This window comes from Pseudophryne corroboree, chromosome 6 (genome assembly GCF_028390025.1).
Source record: "Pseudophryne corroboree isolate aPseCor3 chromosome 6, aPseCor3.hap2, whole genome shotgun sequence".
NCBI lineage: Eukaryota > Metazoa > Chordata > Amphibia > Anura > Myobatrachidae > Pseudophryne > Pseudophryne corroboree.
The window spans coordinates 499,345,529-499,366,699 of record NC_086449.1 but is presented as its reverse complement, the minus strand read 5'-3'; the positions used below and the strand labels follow the sequence as shown (position 1 = coordinate 499,366,699).

The window sequence follows — 21,171 nt, the reverse complement described above, 5'->3', positions numbered from 1 at the left end:
CGGATTCTAAAAGGCACATGGAAGTATTGCCTTATAAGGGGGAGGAGTTATTTGGGGTAGGTCTATCAGACCTGGTAGCCACGGCAACTGCTGGAAAATCCACATTTTTACCCCAGGTAGCTTCTCAACCTAAGAAGACGCCGTATTATCAGGCGCAGTCCTTTCGGCCCCATAAGGGCAAGCGGGCAAAAGGCGCCTCATTTCTGCCCCGTGGCAGAGGGAGAGGAAAAAGGCTGCAACAAACAGCCAGTTCCCAGGAACAAAAGCCCTCTCCCGCCTCCGCAAAGTCCTCAGCATGACGCTGGGGCTTTACAAGCGGACTCAGGCACGGTGGGGGCCCGTCTCAAGAAGTTCAGTGCGCAGTGGGCCCACTCGCAAGTGGACCCCTGGATCCTTCAGGTGGTATCTCAGGGGTACAAATTGGAATTCGAGACGTCTCCCCCTCGCCGTTTTCTAAAGTCTGCTTTACCGACGTCTCCCTCAGACAGGGAGGCAGTATTGGAAGCCATTCACAAGCTATATTCCCAGCAGGTGATAATCAAGGTACCCCTCCTACAACAGGGAAAGGGGTACTATTCCACACTATTTGTGGTACCGAAGCCGGACGGCTCGGTGAGACCAATTTTAAACCTAAAATCCTTGAACACTTACATACAAAGGTTCAAATTCAAGATGGAGTCACTCAGAGCAGTGATTGCAAACCTGGAAGAAGGGGACTATATGGTGTCTCTGGACATCAAAGATGCTTACCTACATGTCCCAATTTACCCTTCTCACCAAGGGTACCTCAGGTTTGTGGTACAGAACTATCACTATCAGTTTCAGACGCTGCCGTTTGGATTGTCCACGGCACCCCGGGTCTTTACCAAGGTAATGGCCGAAATGATGATACTCCTTCGAAGGAAGGGAGTTTTAGTTATCCCTTACTTGGACGATCTCCTGATAAGGGCAAGATCCAGGGAACAGTTGGAAGTCGGAGTAGCACTATCTCAGATAGTGCTGCGCCAGCACGGTTGGATTCTCAATATTCCATAATCGCAGCTGATCCCGACGACACGACTTCTATTCCTAGGGATGATCCTGGACACAGTCCAGAAAAAGGTGTTTCTCCCGGAGGAGAAAGCCAGGGAGTTATCCGAACTAGTCAGAAATCTCCTAAAACCAGGCCAAGTCTCAGTGCATCAATGCACAAGGGTCCTGGGAAAGATGGTGGCTTCTTACGAAGCAATCCCATTCGGCAGATTCCACGCAAGAACCTTCCAGTGGGATCTGCTAGACAAATGGTCCGGGTCGCATCTTCAGATGCATCAGCGGATAATCTTGTCACCAAGGACAAGGGTGTCTCTCCTGTGGTGGTTGCAGAGTGCTCATCTTCTAGAGGGCCGCAGATTCGGCATTCAGGACTGGGTCCTGGTGACCACGGATGCCAGCCTGAGAGGCTGGGGAGCAGTCACACAGGGAAGAAATTTCCAGGGCTTGTGGTCAAGCCTGGAGACATCACTTCACATAAATATCCTGGAGCTAAGGGCCATCTACAATGCTCTAAGCCTAGCAAGACCTCTGCTTCAAGGTCAGCCGGTGCTGATCCAGTCAGACAACATCACGGCAGTCGCCCACGTAAACAGACAGGGCGGCACAAGAAGCAGGAGGGCAATGGCAGAAGTTGCAAGGATTCTTCGCTGGGCGGAAAATCATGTGATAGCACTGTCAACAGTGTTCATTCCGGGAGTGGACAACTGGGAAGCAGACTTCCTCAGCAGACACGACCTCCACCCGGGAGAGTGGGGACTTCACCCAGAAGTCTTCCACATGATTGTGAACCGTTGGGAAAAACCAAAGGTGGACATGATGTCGTCCCGCCTCAACAAAAAACTAGACAGGTATTGCGCCAGGTCAAGGGACCCTCAGGCAATAGCTGTGGACGCTCTGGTAACACCGTGGGTGTACCAGTCAGTGTATGTGTTCCCTCCTCTGCCTCTCATACCCAAGGTACTGAGAATCATAAGAAGGAGAGGAGTAAGGACTATACTCGTGGCTCCGGATTGGCCAAGAAGGACTTGGTACCCGGAACTTCAAGAGATGCTCACAGAGGACCCATGGCCTCTACCTCTAAGAAGGGACCTGCTCCAGCAGGGACCCTGTCTGTTCCAAGACTTACCGCGGCTGCGTTTGACGGCATGGCGGTTGAACGCCGGATCCTGAAGGAAAAAGGCATTCCGGATGAAGTCATCCCTACCCTGATCAAAGCCAGGAAGGATGTAACCGTACAGCATTATCACCGTATTTGGCGTAAATATGTTGCGTGGTGCGAGGCCAGGAAGGCCCCTACAGAGGAATTTCAACTGGGTCGTTTCCTGCATTTCCTGCAAACAGGACTGTCTATGGGCCTAAAATTAGGGTCCATTAAGGTTCAAATTTCGGCCCTGTCGATTTTCTTCCAGAAAGAACTGGCTTCAGTTCCTGAAGTTCAGACGTTTGTCAAGGGGGTACTGCATATACAGCCTCCTTTTGTGCCTCCAGTGGCACCTTGGGATCTCAATGTAGTTTTTGGGTTCCTAAAATCACATTGGTTTGAACCACTCACCACTGTGGACTTAAAATATCTCACATGGAAAGTGGTAATGCTGTTGGCCCTGGCTTCAGCCAGGCGTGTCTCAGAATTGGCGGCTTTATCCTTTAAAAGCCCTTACCTAATTTTTCATACGGACAGGGCAGAATTGAGGACTCGTCCTCAATTTCTCCCTAAGGTGGTTTCAGCGTTTCACTTGAACCAGCCTATTGTGGTACCTGCGGCTACTAGGGACTTGGAGGACTCCAAGTTGCTGGACGTAGTCAGGGCCCTGAAAATATATGTTTCCAGGACGGCTGGAGTCAGAAAATCTGACTCGCTGTTTATCCTGTATGCACCCAACAAGCTGGGTGCTCCTGCTTCTAAGCAGACTATTGCTCGTTGGATTTGTAGTACAATTCAGCTTGCACATTCTGTGGCAGGCCTGCCACAGCCAAAATCTGTAAAAGCCCATTCCACAAGGAAGGTGGGCTCATCTTGGGCGGCTGCCCGAGGGGTCTCGGCTTTACAACTTTGCCGAGCAGCTACTTGGTCAGGGGCAAACACGTTTGCTAAATTCTACAAATTTGATACCCTGGCTGAGGAGGATCTGGAGTTCTCTCATTCGGTGCTGCAGAGTCATCCGCACTCTCCCGCCCGTTTGGGAGCTTTGGTATAATCCCCATGGTCCTTACGGAGTTCCCAGCATCCACTAGGACGTCAGAGAAAATAAGAATTTACTTACCGATAATTCTATTTATCGTAGTCCGTAGTGGATGCTGGGCGCCCATCCCAAGTGCGGATTGTCTGCAATACTTGTACATAGTTATTGTTACAAAAATCGGGTTATTATTGTTGTGAGCCATCTTTTCAGAGGCTCCTCTGTTATCATGCTGTTAACTGGGTTCAGATCACAGGTTGTACGGTGTGATTGGTGTGGCTGGTATGAGTCTTACCCGGGATTCAAAATCCTTCCTTATTGTGTACGCTCGTCCGGGCACAGTATCCTAGCTGAGGCTTGGGGGAGGGTCATGGGGGGAGGAGCCAGTGCACACCAGGTAGTCCTAAAGCTTTACTTTTGTGCCCAGTCTCCTGCGGAGCCGCTATTCCCCATGGTCCTTACGGAGTTCCCAGCATCCACTACGGACTACGAGAAATAGAATTATCGGTAAGTAAATTCTTATTTTCCTGCCATCCCTTCCTTTCACTGGGATGTAGTCAGTATACCGAAGCCGGGATCCCGACCGCTGGAAATCCCGATAGTCGGCATGCCTACTAACAGGTACTATTCCCGCTTGTGGGTTTCTACGACACCCATAGAGTGGGAATAGAACCTGTGATGAGCCACCGAGCCTGCAAAGGGTTTCGTTCTGCTCGCTTTACCCCCCCACCTCCCTTCCTTGCCGGCAATCTGACGACCGCTGGTAACCCAATCCCAACCCCCTTCCGCCATCAACATTACCTTCCTTGCTCTGGTCCTGCAATAATGTTGCACCGCCACGCATGCTTGAACTGGACTCCAGCCACCAGAGATGCTGTTTGAAAACATAGAGCTAAGGAGCTGCAGTTTACTAGGACCTATGCCATAGAAGTGAAGGCGGGGGAAAACAGAGTATTGTGACGAAATGTGTTAGGGCATGGCCTACTGACGCTGCCTCCTGCTGTTGACGGCCTCCCCAGCTCTCATTTTTAGCATGGTGTGCACCTGACACGCTGCTTCCTAGCATGCTGTGGGAATGTGACACAGCTGCTGCTCACCGGTCAATACTGGCGTGGCGTGCAGTCTCAAAGCTCTGTGACAGACCCAGTTTCTGAATGCTAGGTGCAGTATAATATGCCATATGGTAACCAGCCCACAGAGCATAGGTCTGGAATTGTTTTTATTACTGTGTCTATTAAAAACTTTTATGCACTATGGAGCTTGTTTGTTTTAGATTTCCGTATGCAAGTGAGATCCTAGAAGAAACCTACATAGGGGAGCTGCGGTCTAAATAAAAGGGCTCTGGTGCTTTGAGCCTCCACATAGTGGGCATGGACTAATAGTAACTTTACGGTGTGTTATCACTGAGCTCACTTCCTATATTGTTTTCAAGTGTGTGTATATATGTAGACATGTGTGTATGTGTGTGTATGTATATAGATATATACTGTGTGTGTGTGTATATATATATATATAGATATATATTATATATATATATATAGATAGATAGATAGATATATGTGTGTATATATATATATTTTTATACCACTTTTTTATATATATATATACACACACACACACACACACACACACACGTTATGCAAGCCCGGCACTCTATATAAATGATGTACACAGCTTGTGTACTTGTGGTTGTGCAGTGTGTTTCTTTATGAGAAGTCCTCTGAGTGCCGCCTCTCGCAGCAACACATTTACACACACACACGCATATATATATATTTATTTATTTATTTATATATATATTTATATTTATTTTTTTATATATATATATATATATATATATATATATATATATATATATATATACTAGAAGCTCCCTGGCTGGGAGTTGGATTGAGCAGCACTGGAATAACATCCTCTAAAAAAGACTCTGGAAACACGGACATGCAGCGCAGGGATCGAATCCTGTTGTTTTTATATATATATATATATATATATATATATAAAAAATATTTATATAATAGTTTGTCTTTTATATTCAGTTTATTCATAATTTCAGTTTTTACGTCTAAAATTATCTTGTTTTGAACTGCCCAAAACTATATTTTGTTGTTGTTGTTGTTGTTGTTATTATATATTTTTTTTAATTATTTTTTTTTTATCTTTGGGGGGGTGAAGGTACGTTTACTCAACACATCATGCTCTATTTGTTTCTACAGAGCTTTTTCCAAATTACCTAAGGTAATAGAGATTATTAAACTATTATGAATCATTTTGCAGTTTTTTTTTTTTGCACACACTATGAAGAATTTTGCTATAATTTGTGTAATGCTTTGTATTGAATAGTAAGTATTTTTAGAACACTATTTTTAGAAGCGAGCATCTGTAGTATATTGTATCATTGCCACAGTAACAGAACTTGAAAGTCATTCATACGGATCATCAATTTAATTAAATCCATTTATGCTGCTGTATAGTCTCTGATTTTGCTTTGAAGTACAGGAATTTTTTTTTTAATTTTTTTTATGAAAATGAGTGCTTTTATTAGATACAATAGCCACACAAATCACCAGAACTGAGTGCTGCATTTATTTCCTATCCATGATGTATATTATTTATAGAATAAATCATGATAAATTTTATATTTTATTATTATGTTTACATAGATTTCCCAAAGTATCCCATGAAAAACAACCGGAATGCCGTCAGCGGTGTGAGCGCTAAAGAGCCCCTTGCGGGCTCACTGCGATCGCCATGCTGCAGGCACGGTGGAGCGGTACGCACGCCACGCTATTTATTCATCCCTCCAGGGGTGTTGTGGACACCCCAAGAAGGAAAATAGTTGTCGGTATCCCAGCGCCGGTATGCTGAGCATCTGGATCCCGACAGCCGGTATATCGAGTACCTCCCCTGGACAACCTTTAGCTTTCCTGGTATTAAAAAAAGTACAAGTCTCACATACTGGGGCTTGTAGTTTCACAAAACTTGGGGGGCGCAGTTTGCCCATACCTGTTATTAGGTTTGTTTGTTTTTTCCACTCTCATTGCCAGAACTTTGTGGGCCCCGTAGCTTCTTGAGAAACATTTCTCCACAGCAGTTATTCATTTTATGCCCCATAATAGTGCCCTAGTTTATTTTCTGAACTATCATAGTGCCCTAGTTAATATTATGTCCCATAGTAGTGCCCTAGATTATTTTATGAACCATCTTAGTTCCCTAGTTTATATAATGTCACATTGTGGGGATGCCAGTACACTTTATGGAACACAGTATTCCCAATTCACATTTCTCTATCGTCCTAGTGGATGCTGGGGTTCCTGAAAGGACCATGGGGAATAGCGGCTCCGCAGGAGACAGGGCACAAAAAGTAAAGCTTTTCCAGATCAGGTGGTGTGCACTGGCTCCTCCCCTTATGACCCTCCTCCAGACTCCAGTTAGATTTTTGTGCCCGGCCGAGAAGGGTGCAATCTAGGTGGCTCTCCTAAAGAGCTGCTTAGAAAAAGTTTAGCTTAGGTTTTTTATTTTACAGTGAGTCCTGCTGGCAATAGGATCACTGCAACGAGGGACTGAGGGGAGAAGAAGTGAACTCACCTGCGTGCAGGATGGATTGGCTTCTTGGCTACTGGACATCAGCTCCAGAGGGACGATCACAGGTACAGCCTGGATGGTCACCGGAGCCGCGCCGCCGGCCCCCTTGCAGATGCTGAAGTCAGAAGAGGTCCAGAATCGGCGGCTGAAGACTCCTGCAGTCTTCTAAAGGTAGCGCACAGCACTGCAGCTGTGCGCCATTTTCCTCTCAGCACACTTCACACGCAGTCACTGAGGGTGCAGGGCGCTGGGGGGGGGCGCCCTGGGAGGCAAATGTAACCTATATAAAGGCTAAAAATACCTCACATATAGCCCCCAGAGGCTATATGGAGATATTTAACCCCTGCCTGGATTCACTAAATAGCGGGAGACGAGCCCGCCAAAAAAGGGGCGGGGCCTATCTCCTCAGCACACGGCGCCATTTCCTCTCACAGCTCCGCTGGTCAGGACGGCTCCCAGGTCTCTCCCCTGCACTGCACTACAGAAACAGGGTAAAACAGAGAGGGGGGGCAAATTTATGGCGATATTTTGATATATATAAAGCAGCTATAAGGGAGCACTTATTATAAGGCTATCCCTGTTATATATAGCGCTTTTGGTGTGTGCTGGCAAACTCTCCCTCTGTCTCCCCAAAGGGCTAGTGGGTCCTGTCTTCGTTAGGAGCATTCCCTGTGTGTCTGCTGTGTGTCGGTACGTGTGTGTCGACATGTATGAGGACGATATTGGTGTGGAGGCGGAGCAATTGCCAAATATGAGGATGTCACCCCCTAGGGAGTCGACACCAGAATGGATGCCTTTATTTATGGAACTACGGGATAGTGTCAACACGCTAAAGCAGTCGTTTGACGACATGAGACGGCCGGACAATCAATTAGTGCCTGTCCAGGCGACTCAAACACCGTCAAGGGCTGTGAAACGCCCTTTGCCTCAGTCGGTCGACATAGACCCAGACACAGGCACTGACTCCAGTGGTGACGGTGACGAATCAACCGTATTTTCCAGTAGGGCCACACGTTATATGATTTTGGCAATGAAGGAGGCGTTACATTTAGCTGATACTACAGGTACCACTAAACAGGGTATTATGTGGGGTGTGAAAAAACTACCTATAGTTTTTCCTGAATCAGAATTAAATGACGTGTGTAATGAAGCGTGGGTTGCCCCTGATAAAAAGCTGATAATTTCAAAGAAATTATTGGCATTATACCCTTTCCCGCCAGAGGTTAGGGAGCGCTGGGAAACACCTCCTAGGGTGGACAAGGCGCTAACACGCTTATCTAAACAAGTGGCGTTACCCTCTCCTGAGACGGCCGCACTTAAAGATCCATCAGATAGGAGGATGGAAAATATCCAAAAAAGTATATACACACATGCAGGTGTTATACTACGACCAGCTATAGCGACTGCCTGGATGTGCAGTGCTGGGGTAGTTTGGTCAGAGTCCCTGATTGAAAATATTGATACCCTGGACAGGGACAATATTTTACTGTCGTTAGAACAAATAAAGGATGCATTTCTTTATATGCGTGATGCACAGAGGGATATCTGCACACTGGCATCACGGGTAAGTACTATGTCCATTTCGGCCAGAAGAGCTTTATGGACGCGACAGTGGACAGGCGATGCGGATTCAAAACGGCATATGGAAGTTTTGCCGTATAAAGGGGAGGAGTTATTTGGAGTCGGTCTATCAGATTTGGTGGCCACGGCTACAGCCGGGAAATCCACCTTTCTATCTCAAGTCACTCCCCAACAGAAAAAGGCACCGACCTTTCAACCGCAGCCCTTTCGTTCCTTTAAAAATAAGAGAGCAAAGGGCTATTCATATCTGCCACGAGGCAGAGGTCGAGGGAAGAGACAGCAACAGGCAGCTCCTTCCCAGGAACAGAAGCCCTCCCCGGCTTCTACAAAAGCCTCAGCATGACGCTGGGGCTTCTCAAGCGGACTCGGGGACGGTGGGTGGTCGTCTCAAAAATTACAGCGCGCAGTGGGCTCACTCGCAGGTAGATCCCTGGATCCTGCAGATAATATCTCAGGGGTACAGGTTGGAATTAGAGACAGATCCACCTCGCCGTTTCCTGAAGTCTGCTTTACAAACGTCCCCCTCCGAAAGGGAGACGGTTTTGGAAGCCATTCACAAGCTGTACTCTCAGCAGGTGATAGTCAAGGTACCTCTTCTACAACAAGGGAAGGGGTATTATTCCACTCTTTTTGTGGTACCGAAGCCGGATGGCTCGGTAAGGCCTATTCTAAATCTGAAGTCCTTGAACCTGTACATAAAGAAGTTCAAGTTCAAGATGGAGTCACTCAGAGCAGTGATAGCGAACCTGGAAGAGGGGGACTTTATGGTATCCTTGGACATCAAGGATGCGTATCTCCACGTTCCAATTTACCCCTCACACCAGGGGTACCTCAGGTTCGTTGTACAAAACTGTCACTATCAGTTTCAGACGCTGCCGTTCGGATTGTCCACGGCACCTCGGGTCTTTACAAAGGTAATGGCCGAGATGATGATTCTTCTTCGAAGAAAAGGCATATTAATTATCCCATACTTGGACGATCTCCTAATAAGGGCAAGGTCCAGAGAACAGCTAGAGATGGGATTAGCACTGTCTCAAGAAGTGCTAAAACAGCACGGGTGGATTCTGAATATTCCAAAATCCCAGTTAATGCCGACAACTCGTCTGCTGTTCCTAGGGATGATTCTGGACACGGTTCAGAAAAAGGTTTTTCTCCCGGAGGAAAAAGCCAAGGAGTTATCCGAGCTTGTCAGGAACCTCCTAAAACCAGGAAAGGTGTCTGTACATCAATGCACAAGAGTCCTGGGAAAAATGGTGGCTTCTTACGAAGAAATTCCATTCGGCAGATTCCACGCAAGAATTTTCCAAAGGGATCTGTTGGACAAATGGTCAGGGTCGCATCTTCAGATGCACCTGCGGATAACCCTGTCTCCAAGGACAAGGGTGTCTCTTCTGTGGTGGTTGCAGAGTGCTCATCTATTGGAGGGCCGCAGATTCGGCATACAGGATTGGATCCTGGTGACCACGGACGCCAGCCTGAGAGGCTGGGGAGCAGTCACACAAGGAAGAAACTTCCAGGGAGTATGGACGACCCTGGAAACGTCTCTTCACATAAACATTCTGGAACTAAGAGCAATATACAATGCTCTAAGCCAGGCAGAACCTCTGCTTCAGGTAAAACCGGTGTTGATCCAGTCGGACAACATCACGGCAGTCGCCCATGTGAACAGACAGGGCGGCACAAGAAGCAGGAGTGCAATGGCAGAAGCTGCAAGGATTCTTCGCTGGGCAGAGAATCATGTGATAGCACTGTCAGCAGTGTTCATCCCGGGAGTGGACAACTGGGAAGCAGACTTCCTCAGCAGACACGATCTTCACCCGGGAGAGTGGGGACTTCATCCAGAAGTCTTCCACATGCTGGTAACCCGTTGGGAAAGACCAATGGTGGACATGATGGCGTCTCGCCTCAACAAAAAACTGGACAGGTATTGCGCCAGGTCAAGAGATCCGCAGGCAATAGCTGTGGACGCGCTGGTAACGCCTTGGGTGTACCAGTCGGTGTATGTGTTTCCTCCTCTGCCTCTCATACCAAAAGTATTGAGAATTATACGGCAAAGAGGCGTAAGAACGATACTAGTGGTTCCGGATTGGCCAAGAAGGACTTGGTACCCGGAACTTCAAGAGATGATCACGGAAGATCCGTGGCCTCTACCTCTAAGGAGGGACTTGCTTCAGCAGGGTCCCTGTCTGTTTCAAGACTTACCGCGGCTGCGTTTGACGGCATGGCGGTTGAACGCCGGATCCTAAAGGAAAAAGGCATGCCGGAAGAAGTCATTCCTACTTTGATTAAAGCAAGGAAGGAAGTAACCGTGCAACGTTATCACCGAATTTGGCGAAAATATGTTGCGTGGTGCGAAGATCGGAGTGCTCCGACGGAGGAATTTCAACTGGGTCGATTCCTACATTTCCTGCACTCAGGATTGTCTATGGGTCTCAAATTGGGATCTATTAAGGTTCAAATTTCGGCCCTGTCGATTTTCTTTCAAAAAGAATTGGCTTCAGTCCCTGAAGTCCAGACCTTTGTTAAGGGAGTGCTACATATACAGCCTCCTGTGGTGCCTCCAGTGGCACCGTGGGATCTCAATGTGGTTTTGGACTTTCTAAAATCTCATTGGTTTGAACCACTAAAGAAGGTGGATTTGAAATATCTCACATGGAAAGTGACCATGCTTCTAGCCCTGGCTTCGGCCAGGAGAGTGTCGGAACTGGCAGCTTTATCTTACAAAAGCCCATATCTGATTTTCCATTCGGACAGGGCAGAACTGCGGACTCGTCCGCATTTTCTCCCTAAGGTGGTGTCAGCATTTCATCTGAACCAGCCTATTGTAGTGCCTGCGGCTACAAGTGACTTGGAGGACTCCAAGTTACTGGACGTTGTCAGAGCATTAAAAATATATATTGCAAGGACAGCTGGAGTCAGAAAATCTGACTCGTTGTTTATATTGTATGCACCCAACAGGATGGGTGCTCCTGCGTCTAAGCAGACGATTGCTCGTTGGATCTGTAGCACAATCCAACTTGCACATTCTGTGGCAGGCCTGTCACAGCCTAAATCTGTAAAGGCCCACTCCACAAGGAAGGTGGGCTCATCTTGGGCGGCTGCCCGAGGGGTCTCGGCATTACAACTTTGCCGAGCAGCTACGTGGTCAGGGGAGAACACGTTTGTAAAATTTTACAAATTTGATACTCTGGCTAAGGAGGACCTGGAGTTCTCTCATTCGGTGCTGCAGAGTCATCCGCACTCTCCCGCCCGTTTGGGAGCTTTGGTATAATCCCCATGGTCCTTTCAGGAACCCCAGCATCCACTAGGACGATAGAGAAAATAAGATTTTACTTACCGATAAATCTATTTCTCGGAGTCCGTAGTGGATGCTGGGCGCCCATCCCAAGTGCGGATTATCTGCAATAATTGTACATAGTTATTATTAACTAATTCGGGTTATTGTTGAAGGAAGCCATCTTTCAGAGGCTCCGCTGTTATCATACTGTTAACTGGGTTTAGATCACAAGTTGTACGGTGTGATTGGTGTGGCTGGTATGAGTCTTACCCGGGATTCAAAATCCTCCCTTATTGTGTACGCTCGTCCGGGCACAGTACCTAACTGGAGTCTGGAGGAGGGTCATAGGGGGAGGAGCCAGTGCACACCACCTGATCTGGAAAAGCTTTACTTTTTGTGCCCTGTCTCCTGCGGAGCCGCTATTCCCCATGGTCCTTTCAGGAACCCCAGCATCCACTACGGACTCCGAGAAATAGATTTATCGGTAAGTAAAATCTTATTTTTGACATAGTGTCCCCAGTTCATATTATGCCACATTACGGTGCCCCCTGTTCATACTGTACCACATTAGAGTGCCCTATAGTTCACATAATGCCACACTATAGTGCCTCCGTTTCATATTGTTCCACGTTAAAGTGCCCCAGTTCTCATGTAACATTAAAGTGCCCTCAACATTACAATAAGCAGATCAGATTATGACTCATTACAGTGCCCCTTTACCATTATAACATCCACTACACACTCCTCTCACTCATCCACTACACATTCCTCTCACTCATCCACTACACACTCCTCTCACTCATCCACTATACACTCCTCTCACTCATCCACTACACACTCCTCTCGGCTGGGCAGTGGATCAGACCTATTTGCTTAGCAGCCTCTGGGCCCCATAGCAATGGCACCCCTTGCACCCAGTATAGTTACACCCATGCTCATAGCATTTATAGATAATTCCTAAACCTACATGTATTCTTTTTGATGCACTATGATACCTCTTAAGCAGTCACTCTGTCTACATACTATTATGTGCAGATAGCAAATATTTACTATCGCCCTTCCTCATAGTGATAGAAACTCTGTTTCTGCTGCCAGGGCTGTAACTAGTGTGGTGCAGCCGGCACCACTGCACAGGTAGGGGGGGTTGAGAAATGATGATGATGAAGATGAGGAGAGGCTTTACTGTTGCTTAATGTGTACTGTGGGATACTGGATATACGGGGCACTATTTTGTGGCATAATGTGTATAAGGGGTACTACTGTGTGGTGAAGCGTGTGGGGCAACATGTATAAGGGGCTATACTATTGCGCAACATTTATAAGGGGTTATACTGTACACAAGGGAAGCAGACATTTATGCAGGGTCTATCGATAGAGCGTCCTCTTCTACTTCCTCAACGCCCAGACCTCCTCTTCAGGGCCCTTGTGTCTACCCAGACCTGGCCAGGCTGGCTTTGACGGCGTGGCTCTTGAAGCTTCACTCCTGAGGGCCAAAGGATTCTCAGAGGCGGTTATCTAAACTATGCTGAAGGCCCGCAATCCGGCTTCTGCAAGGATGTATTTTAGGGTCTGGAATTCTTACTTCACCTGGTGTGCTGCTATGAATTACGACGCATACAAGTTTAGCACTGCCAGACTTTTGGCTTTTCTACAACAAGGCCTGGACTTAGGCATTCGTCTGGCCTCCCTCAAGGTCCATATATCTGCCTTGTCGGTGTGGTTTCAGAGGAAAATTGCATCTATTCCGAACGTTCATACTTTCACTCAGGGTATTTTATGAATTCAGCCTCCCTATGTCCCTCCTGTGGCTCCATGGGATCTGTCGGTTGTCTTGAATGCCCTGCAAGAGTCTCCATTTTAACCTCTTGAGTCTGTGGACCTTAAATGCCTTACGCTTAAGGTCGTCTTTCTGCTGGCTATTGCCTCGGCTAGAAGGATGTCGGACTTAGGCGCTTTGTCCTGTCGTCCACCCTTTCTGATTTTTCACCATGACCGGGCAGTTCTTAGAACTCGCCCCGGTTATCTACCTAAGGTGGTGTCATCTTTCTATCTTAACCAAGAGATTGTGGTTACGGCTTTTATCTCTTCTGGTTTGTCCTCCAAAGAGCGGTCTTTGGATGTGGTACGGGCTCTCCATATTTACGTGGAGAGAACTGCCTCTATCAGAAGGTCAGATACCCTTTTGTAGTTTTTGGTTTTCACAAACGTGGTTGGCCTGCTAATAAGCAAACCTTGGCCAGATGGATTAGAATGGTGATTGCACAAGCCTATGCGCAGGCTGGACTCCCAGGTTTGCTGCTATCAAAGCCCATTCTACTCGATCTGTTGGACCTTCTTGGGCGGCCTGCCGAGGCGCGTCCGCTGAACAATTGTGCAAGGCGGTTACATGGTCCTCAGTGAACACATTCATTAGTTTCTATGACTTCGATACTTCTGCCTCCCGGGATGCTTCTTTTGTACGTCGGGTTCTTGTGCACGCTACGGTGCATCCCCTCCCATGAGGAACTGCTTTAGGACATCCCCGATGTATTCCCTGTGGAACACAGTGTACCCCGCTGCAGAAAAGGAGATTTATGGTAGACTTACCGTTGTTAAATCTCTTTCTGCGAGGTACAATGGGTTCCACAGGGCGCCCACCTTGACGCACTTAGCTTCTTTGGGTTTGTATGGCATTAGCCGCTGGTCCCTTCTCCTGTCGTGAGAATGTGGTTTTATGTGACTAACATCTGCCGTCTCTTTTACCTGCTACTGCATTGGACTGGTTAACGAAACTGAGCTCCAGTGTCCGGAGGCGGGGTTATAGATGAGGCAGTGCAATGCATCCTGGGAACAGTCAAAGCTTTTGCCTGTTGGTGCCTCGGATCAAGATCCACCTCTACACCTCAATGTATTCCCTGTGGAACCCAGTGTACCTCGCAGAAAGAGCTTTAACTATGGTAAGTCTACCATAAATCTCCTTTTTTTAAGGAACAGTAGCAGGGGCTGTCTTTCTTTTATAGCTTTTCTTTAGACTTTTTAAATTGTCATTTAATTCAGACATTAAGTATTCGCTCTTATTTTGTACAATATAACTGCTTTTTTTCTCTTTTTTTTTCTCTTTTTTTTTACTTAGGAGTAATTCAAATGATCATATTCTGTCTCAGACACGACTGCCAAAAAGTAAAGGAGATATGTCCGCTTTATCCCCATCACTGAACAATGACATTCCAGGAGTCCCTGCAAATTCATTTCAACTTGAGTCAGACTTGAGAAGACTGAAAGGGATCCCAGACATGTTATACTTATACATAAAAGTAAGAGAGAAAAAAACTAGTTATGTTTGCTTTGCTTATTTTACCTTCAAGGACATTTCCCATAGCTTGAGACAAAAGCACCAGTTCATGTAGAAATTTAACGGGCATTACATGTGTTGGAAGAAACTCTCTAATGTACCCCAGCAAAATGAGATTGAACACCTTAGTGTGTGCTGGAATCTTTTGTTCTGGCATGGTATAGAATAAGATGTAAATACACAAGGGGTAGAAGTTATAATACATAAACACACATAAAAAGCCTTTTCTAAAGTAGACTTTTTATGCCCACGTAAAGCTTTTATCTAACTGTGCCTTGAGTTACAGTGGTAAAGTGTATCTATGTTTTAAAATACCTAGGATGACTCTGTATCTTTACTCTCATTTATATTAAATAACACTAACAAATGACTAGGGTCTGTCTGCATATAAGACAGAAAAGATAGATTAAAAAATAATGTACATAAATAATGGATCCAGAACAAATATGCAACATTATAGTTATGCTTTATTAAATCAGAATATAAGCATATATTAATACGTGCACTTTAAAGGTTTTGGCCACTTTTGGAATCTCCTTAATAAAATATAACTACATTAAGCAGAAGGTGAGTCAAATATATCTTTGGGTAAACAGGGAGGTTCCCAAGGGTGTGGCTATCCCCTTTGCTGTGTAGGGGAAAGTTATGTTTTATTGAACAGACATTCACTCTCTGTAGCCACTAGAGGTCTTTCTGAGTGTGTGACATTGACATCACACATATTAGTGCAAACAATTCAGTGGATATTGGGGGTCATTCCTAGTTGATCGCATGCTGACGATTTTTGCAGCGCAGCGATCAGGTTACTACTGTGGATTTCTCTATCGTCCTAGTGGATGCTGGGGTTCCTGAAAGGACCATGGGGAATAGCGGCTCCGCAGGAGACAGGGCACAAAAGTAAAGCTTTACGATCAGGTGGTGTGCACTGGCTCCTCCCCCTATGACCCTCCTCCAAGCCTCAGTTAGATTTTTGTGCCCGGCCGAGAAGGGTGCAATCTAGGTGGCTCTCCTAAAGAGCTGCTTAGAAAAGTTTAGCTTAGGTTTTTTATTTTACAGTGAGTCCTGCTGGCAACAGGATCACTGCAACGAGGGACTTAGGGGAGAAGAAGTGAACTCACCTGCGTGCAGGATGGATTGGCTTCTTGGCTACTGGACATTAGCTCCAGAGGGACGATCACAGGTACAGCCTGGATGGTCACCGGAGCCTCGCCGCCGGCCCCCTTGCAGATGCTGAAACGAGAAGAGGTCCAGAATCGGCGGCAGAAGACTCCTCAGTCTTCTAAAGGTAGCGCACAGCACTGCAGCTGTGCGCCATTTTCCTCTCAGCACACTTCACACGGCAGTCACTGAGGGTGCAGGGCGCTGGGAGGGGGGCGCCCTGGGAGGCAAATGAAAACCTAATTTGGCTAAAAATACCTCACATATAGCCTCCGGGGGCTATATGGAGATATTTAACCCCTGCCAGAATCCACTAAAGAGCGGGAGACGAGCCCGCCGAAAAAGGGGCGGGGCCTATCTCCTCAGCACACAGCGCCATTTTCCTTACACAGCTCCGCTGGTCAGGACGGCTCCCAGGCTCTCCCCTGCACTGCACTACAGAAACAGGGTAAAAAAGAGAGGGGGGGGCAAAATTGTGGCAAAAATATATTATTAAAGCAGCTATACAGGGAGCACTTATTATAAGGCTATCCCTGTCATATATAGCGCTTTTGGTGTGTGCTGGCAAACTCTCCCTCTGTCTCCCCAAAGGGCTAGTGGGGTCCTGTCTTCGTTAAGAGCATTCCCTGTGTGTCTGCTGTGTGTCGGTACGTGTGTGTCGACATGTATGAGGACGATATTGGTGTGGAGGCGGAGCAATTGCCAAATATGGGGATGTCACCTCCTAGGGGGTCGACACCAGAATGGATGCCTTTATTTATGGAATTACGGGATAGTGTCAACACGCTAAAGCAGTCGTTTGACGACATGAGACGGCCGGACAATCAATTAGTGCCTGTCCAGGCGCCTCAAACACCGTCAGGGGCTGTAAAACGCCCTTTGCCTCAGTCGGTCGACACAGACCCAGACACAGGCACTGATTCTAGTGGTGACGGTGACGAATCAACCGTATTTTCCAGTAGGGCCACACGTTATATGATTTTGGCAATGAAGGAGGCGTTACATATAGCTGATACTACAGGTACCACTAAACAGGGTATTATGTGGGGTGTGAAAAAACTACCTATAGTTTTTCCTGAATCAGAAGAATTAAATGAGGTGTGTGATGAAGCGTGGGTTGCCCCCGATAAAAAAATGCTAATTTCAAAGAAGTTATTGGCTTTATACCCTTTCCCGCCAGAGGTTAGGGCGCGCTGGGAAACACCTCCTAGGGTGGACAAGGCGCTCACACGCTTATCAAAACAAGTGGCGTTACCCTCTCCTGAGACGGCCGCACTTAAAGATCCAGCAGATAGGAGGATGGAAAATATCCAAAAAAGTATATACACACATACAGGTGTTATACTACGACCAGCTATAGCGACAGCCTGGATGTGCAGTGCTGGGGTAGCTTGGTCAGAGTCCCTGATTGAAAATATTGATACCCTGGATAGGGACAATGTTTTACTGTCTTTAGAGCAAATAAAGGATGCATTTCTTTATATGCGTGATGCACAGAGGGATATCTGCACACGGACAGTGCTATGTCCATTTCGGCCAGAAGAAGTTTATGGACGCGACAGTGGTCAGGCGATGCGGACTCAAAACGGCATATGGAAGTTTTGCCGTATAAAGGGGAGGAGTTATTTGGAGTCGGTCTATCGGATTTGGTGGCCACGGCTACAGCCGGGAAATCCACCTTTTTACCTCAAGTCACTCCCCAACAGAAAAAGACACCGATTTTTCAACCGCAGCCCTTTCGTTCCTTTAAAAACAAGAGAGCAAAGGGATATTCATATCTGCCACGAGGCAGAGGAAGGGGGAAGAGACAGCAACAGGCAGCTCCTTCCCAGGAACAGAAGCCCTCCCCCGCTTCTACAAAAGCCTCAGCATGACGCTGGGGCTTCTCAAGCGGACTCGGGGGCGGTGGGGGGTCGTCTCAAGAATTTCAGCGCGCAGTGGGCTCACTCGCAGGTAGATCCCTGGATCCTGCAGATAATATCTCAGGGGTACAGGTTAGAACTAGAGACGAATCCACCTCGCCGTTTCCTGAAGTCTGCTTTACCAACGTCCCCCTCCGACAGGGTGACGGTCTTGGAAGCCATTCACAAGCTGTACTCTCAGCAGGTGATAGTCAAGGTACCTCTTTTACAACAAGGAAAGGGGTATTATTCCACTCTATTTGTGGTACCGAAGCCGGATGGCTCGGTAAGACCTATTCTAAATCTGAAGTCCTTGAACCTGTACATAAAGAAGTTCAAGTTCAAGATGGAGTCACTCAGAGCAGTGATAGCGAACCTGGAAGAAGGGGACTTTATGGTATCCTTGGACATCAAGGATGCGTATCTCCACGTTCCAATTTACCCCTCACACCAGGGGTACCTCAGGTTCGTCGTACAGAACTGTCACTATCAGTTTCAGACGCTGCCGTTCGGATTGTCCACGGCACCTCGGGTCTTTACCAAGGTAATGGCCGAGATGATGATTCTTCTTCGAAGAAAAGGCGTATTAATTATCCCATACTTGGACGATCTCCTAATAAGGGCAAGGTCCAGAGAACAGCTAGAGATGGGATTAGCACTGTCTCAAGAAGTGCTAAAACAGCACGGGTGGATTCTGAATATTCCAAAATCCCAGTTAATTCCGACAACACGTCTGTTGTTCCTAGGGATGATTCTGGACACGGTTCAGAAAAAGGTTTTTCTCCCGGAGGAAAAAGCCAAGGAGTTATCCGAGCTTGTCAGGAACCTCCTAAAACCAGGAAAGGTGTCTGTACATCAATGCACAAGAGTCCTGGGAAAAATGGTGGCTTCTTACGAAGCAATTCCATTCGGCAGATTCCACGCAAGAATTTTCCAGAGGGATCTGTTGGACAAATGGTCAGGGTCGCATCTTCAGATGCACCAGCGGATAACCCTGTCTCCAAGGACAAGGGTATCTCTTCTGTGGTGGTTACAGAGTGCTCACCTATTGGAGGGCCGCAGATTCGGCATACAGGATTGGATCCTGGTGACCACGGACGCCAGCCTGAGAGGCTGGGGAGCAGTCACACAAGGAAGAAACTTCCAGGGAGTGTGGACGAGCCTGGAAACGTCTCTTCACATAAACATTCTGGAACTAAGAGCAATCTACAATGCTCTAAGCCAGGCAGAACCTCTGCTTCAGGGAAAGCCGGTGTTGATCCAGTCGGACAACATCACGGCAGTCGCCCATGTGAACAGACAGGGCGGCACAAGAAGCAGGAGTGCAATGGCAGAAGCTGCAAGGATTCTTCGCTGGGCGGAAAATCATGTGATAGCACTGTCAGCAGTGTTCATCCCGGGAGTGGACAACTGGGAAGCAGACTTCCTCAGCAGACACGACCTTCACCCGGGAGAGTGGGGACTTCATCCAGAAGTTTTCCACATGCTGGTAACCCGTTGGGAAAGACCAATGGTGGACATGATGGCGTCTCGCCTCAACAAAAAACTGGACAGGTATTGCGCCAGGTCAAGAGATCCGCAGGCAATAGCTGTGGACGCGCTGGTAACGCCTTGGGTGTACCAGTCGGTATATGTGTTTCCTCCTCTGCCTCTCATACCAAAAGTATTGAGAATTATACGGCAAAGAGGCGTAAGAACGATACTAGTGGTTCCGGATTGGCCAAGAAGAACTTGGTACCCGGAACTTCAAGAGATGATCACGGAAGATCCGTGGCCTCTACCTCTGAGAAGGGACTTGCTTCAGCAGGGTCCCTGTCTGTTTCAAGACTTACCGCGGCTGCGTTTGACGGCATGGCGGTTGAACGCCGGATCCTAAAGGAAAAAGGCATGCCGGAAGAAGTCATTCCTACTTTGATTAAAGCACGGAAGGAAGTAACCGCGCAACATTATCACCGCATTTGGCGAAAATATGTTGCGTGGTGCGAGGATCGGAGTGCTCCGACGGAGGAATTTCAACTGGGTCGATTCCTACATTTCCTGCAATCAGGATTGTCTATGGGTCTCAAATTGGGATCTATTAAGGTTCAAATTTCGGCCCTGTCGATTTTCTTCCAGAAAGAATTGGCTTCAGTTCCTGAAGTCCAGACTTTTGTTAAGGGAGTGCTGCATATACAGCCTCCTGTGGTGCCCCCAGTGGCACCGTGGGATCTCAATGTTGTTTTGGACTTTCTCAAATCTCATTGGTTTGAACCACTAAATAATGTGGATTTGAAATATCTCACATGGAAAGTGACCATGCTACTAGCCCTGGCTTCGGCCAGGAGAGTGTCAGAACTGGCAGCTTTATCTTACAAAAGCCCATATCTGATTTTCCATTCGGACAGGGCAGAACTGCGGACTCGTCCGCATTTTCTCCCTAAGGTGGTGTCAGCATTTCATCTGAACCAGCCTATTGTAGTGCCTGCGGCTACAAGTGACTTGGAGGACTCCAAGTTACTGGATGTTGTCAGAGCATTGAAAATATATATTGCAAGGACAGCTGGAGTCAGAAAATCTGACTCGTTGTTTATATTGTATGCACCCAACAAGATGGGTGCTCCTGCGTCTAAGCAGACGATTGCTCGTTGGATCTGTAGCACAATCCAACTTGCACATTCTGTGGCAGGCCTGCCACAGCCTAAATCTGTAAAGGCCCACTCCACAAGGAAGGTGGGCTCATCTTGGGCGGCTGCCCGAGGGGTCTCGGCATTACAACTTTGCCGAGCAGCTACGTGGTCAGGGGAGAACACGTTTGTAAAATTTTACAAATTTGATACTCTGGCTAAGGAGGACCTGGAGTTCTCTCATTCGGTGCTGCAGAGTCATCCGCACTCTCCCGCCCGTTTGGGAGCTTTGGTATAATCCCCATGGTCCTTTCAGGAACCCCAGCATCCACTAGGACGATAGAGAAAATAAGAATTTACTTACCGATAATTCTATTTCTCGGAGTCCGTAGTGGATGCTGGGCGCCCATCCCAAGTGCGGATTATCTGCAATAATTGTACATAGTTATTGTTAACTAATTCGGGTTATTGTTGTAGGGAGCCATCTTTAGAGGCTCTTCTGTTATCATACTGTTAACTGGGTTTA

At 47.2% G+C, this 21,171-nt stretch overlaps 1 protein-coding gene across 1 annotated transcript in view; it reads left to right on the top strand.

Moving 5' to 3' along the window:
• RPAP3 (RNA polymerase II associated protein 3) overlaps positions 1 to 21,171 on the top strand; it is a 255,507-nt gene that overhangs the window by 225,441 nt on the left and 8,895 nt on the right. Inside the window, exon 14 of the mRNA XM_063927361.1 lies at positions 14,765 to 14,945. Within this exon, the coding sequence (XP_063783431.1) occupies positions 14,765 to 14,945 (181 nt within the window). The remainder of the gene's footprint in view (positions 1 to 14,764; positions 14,946 to 21,171) is intronic.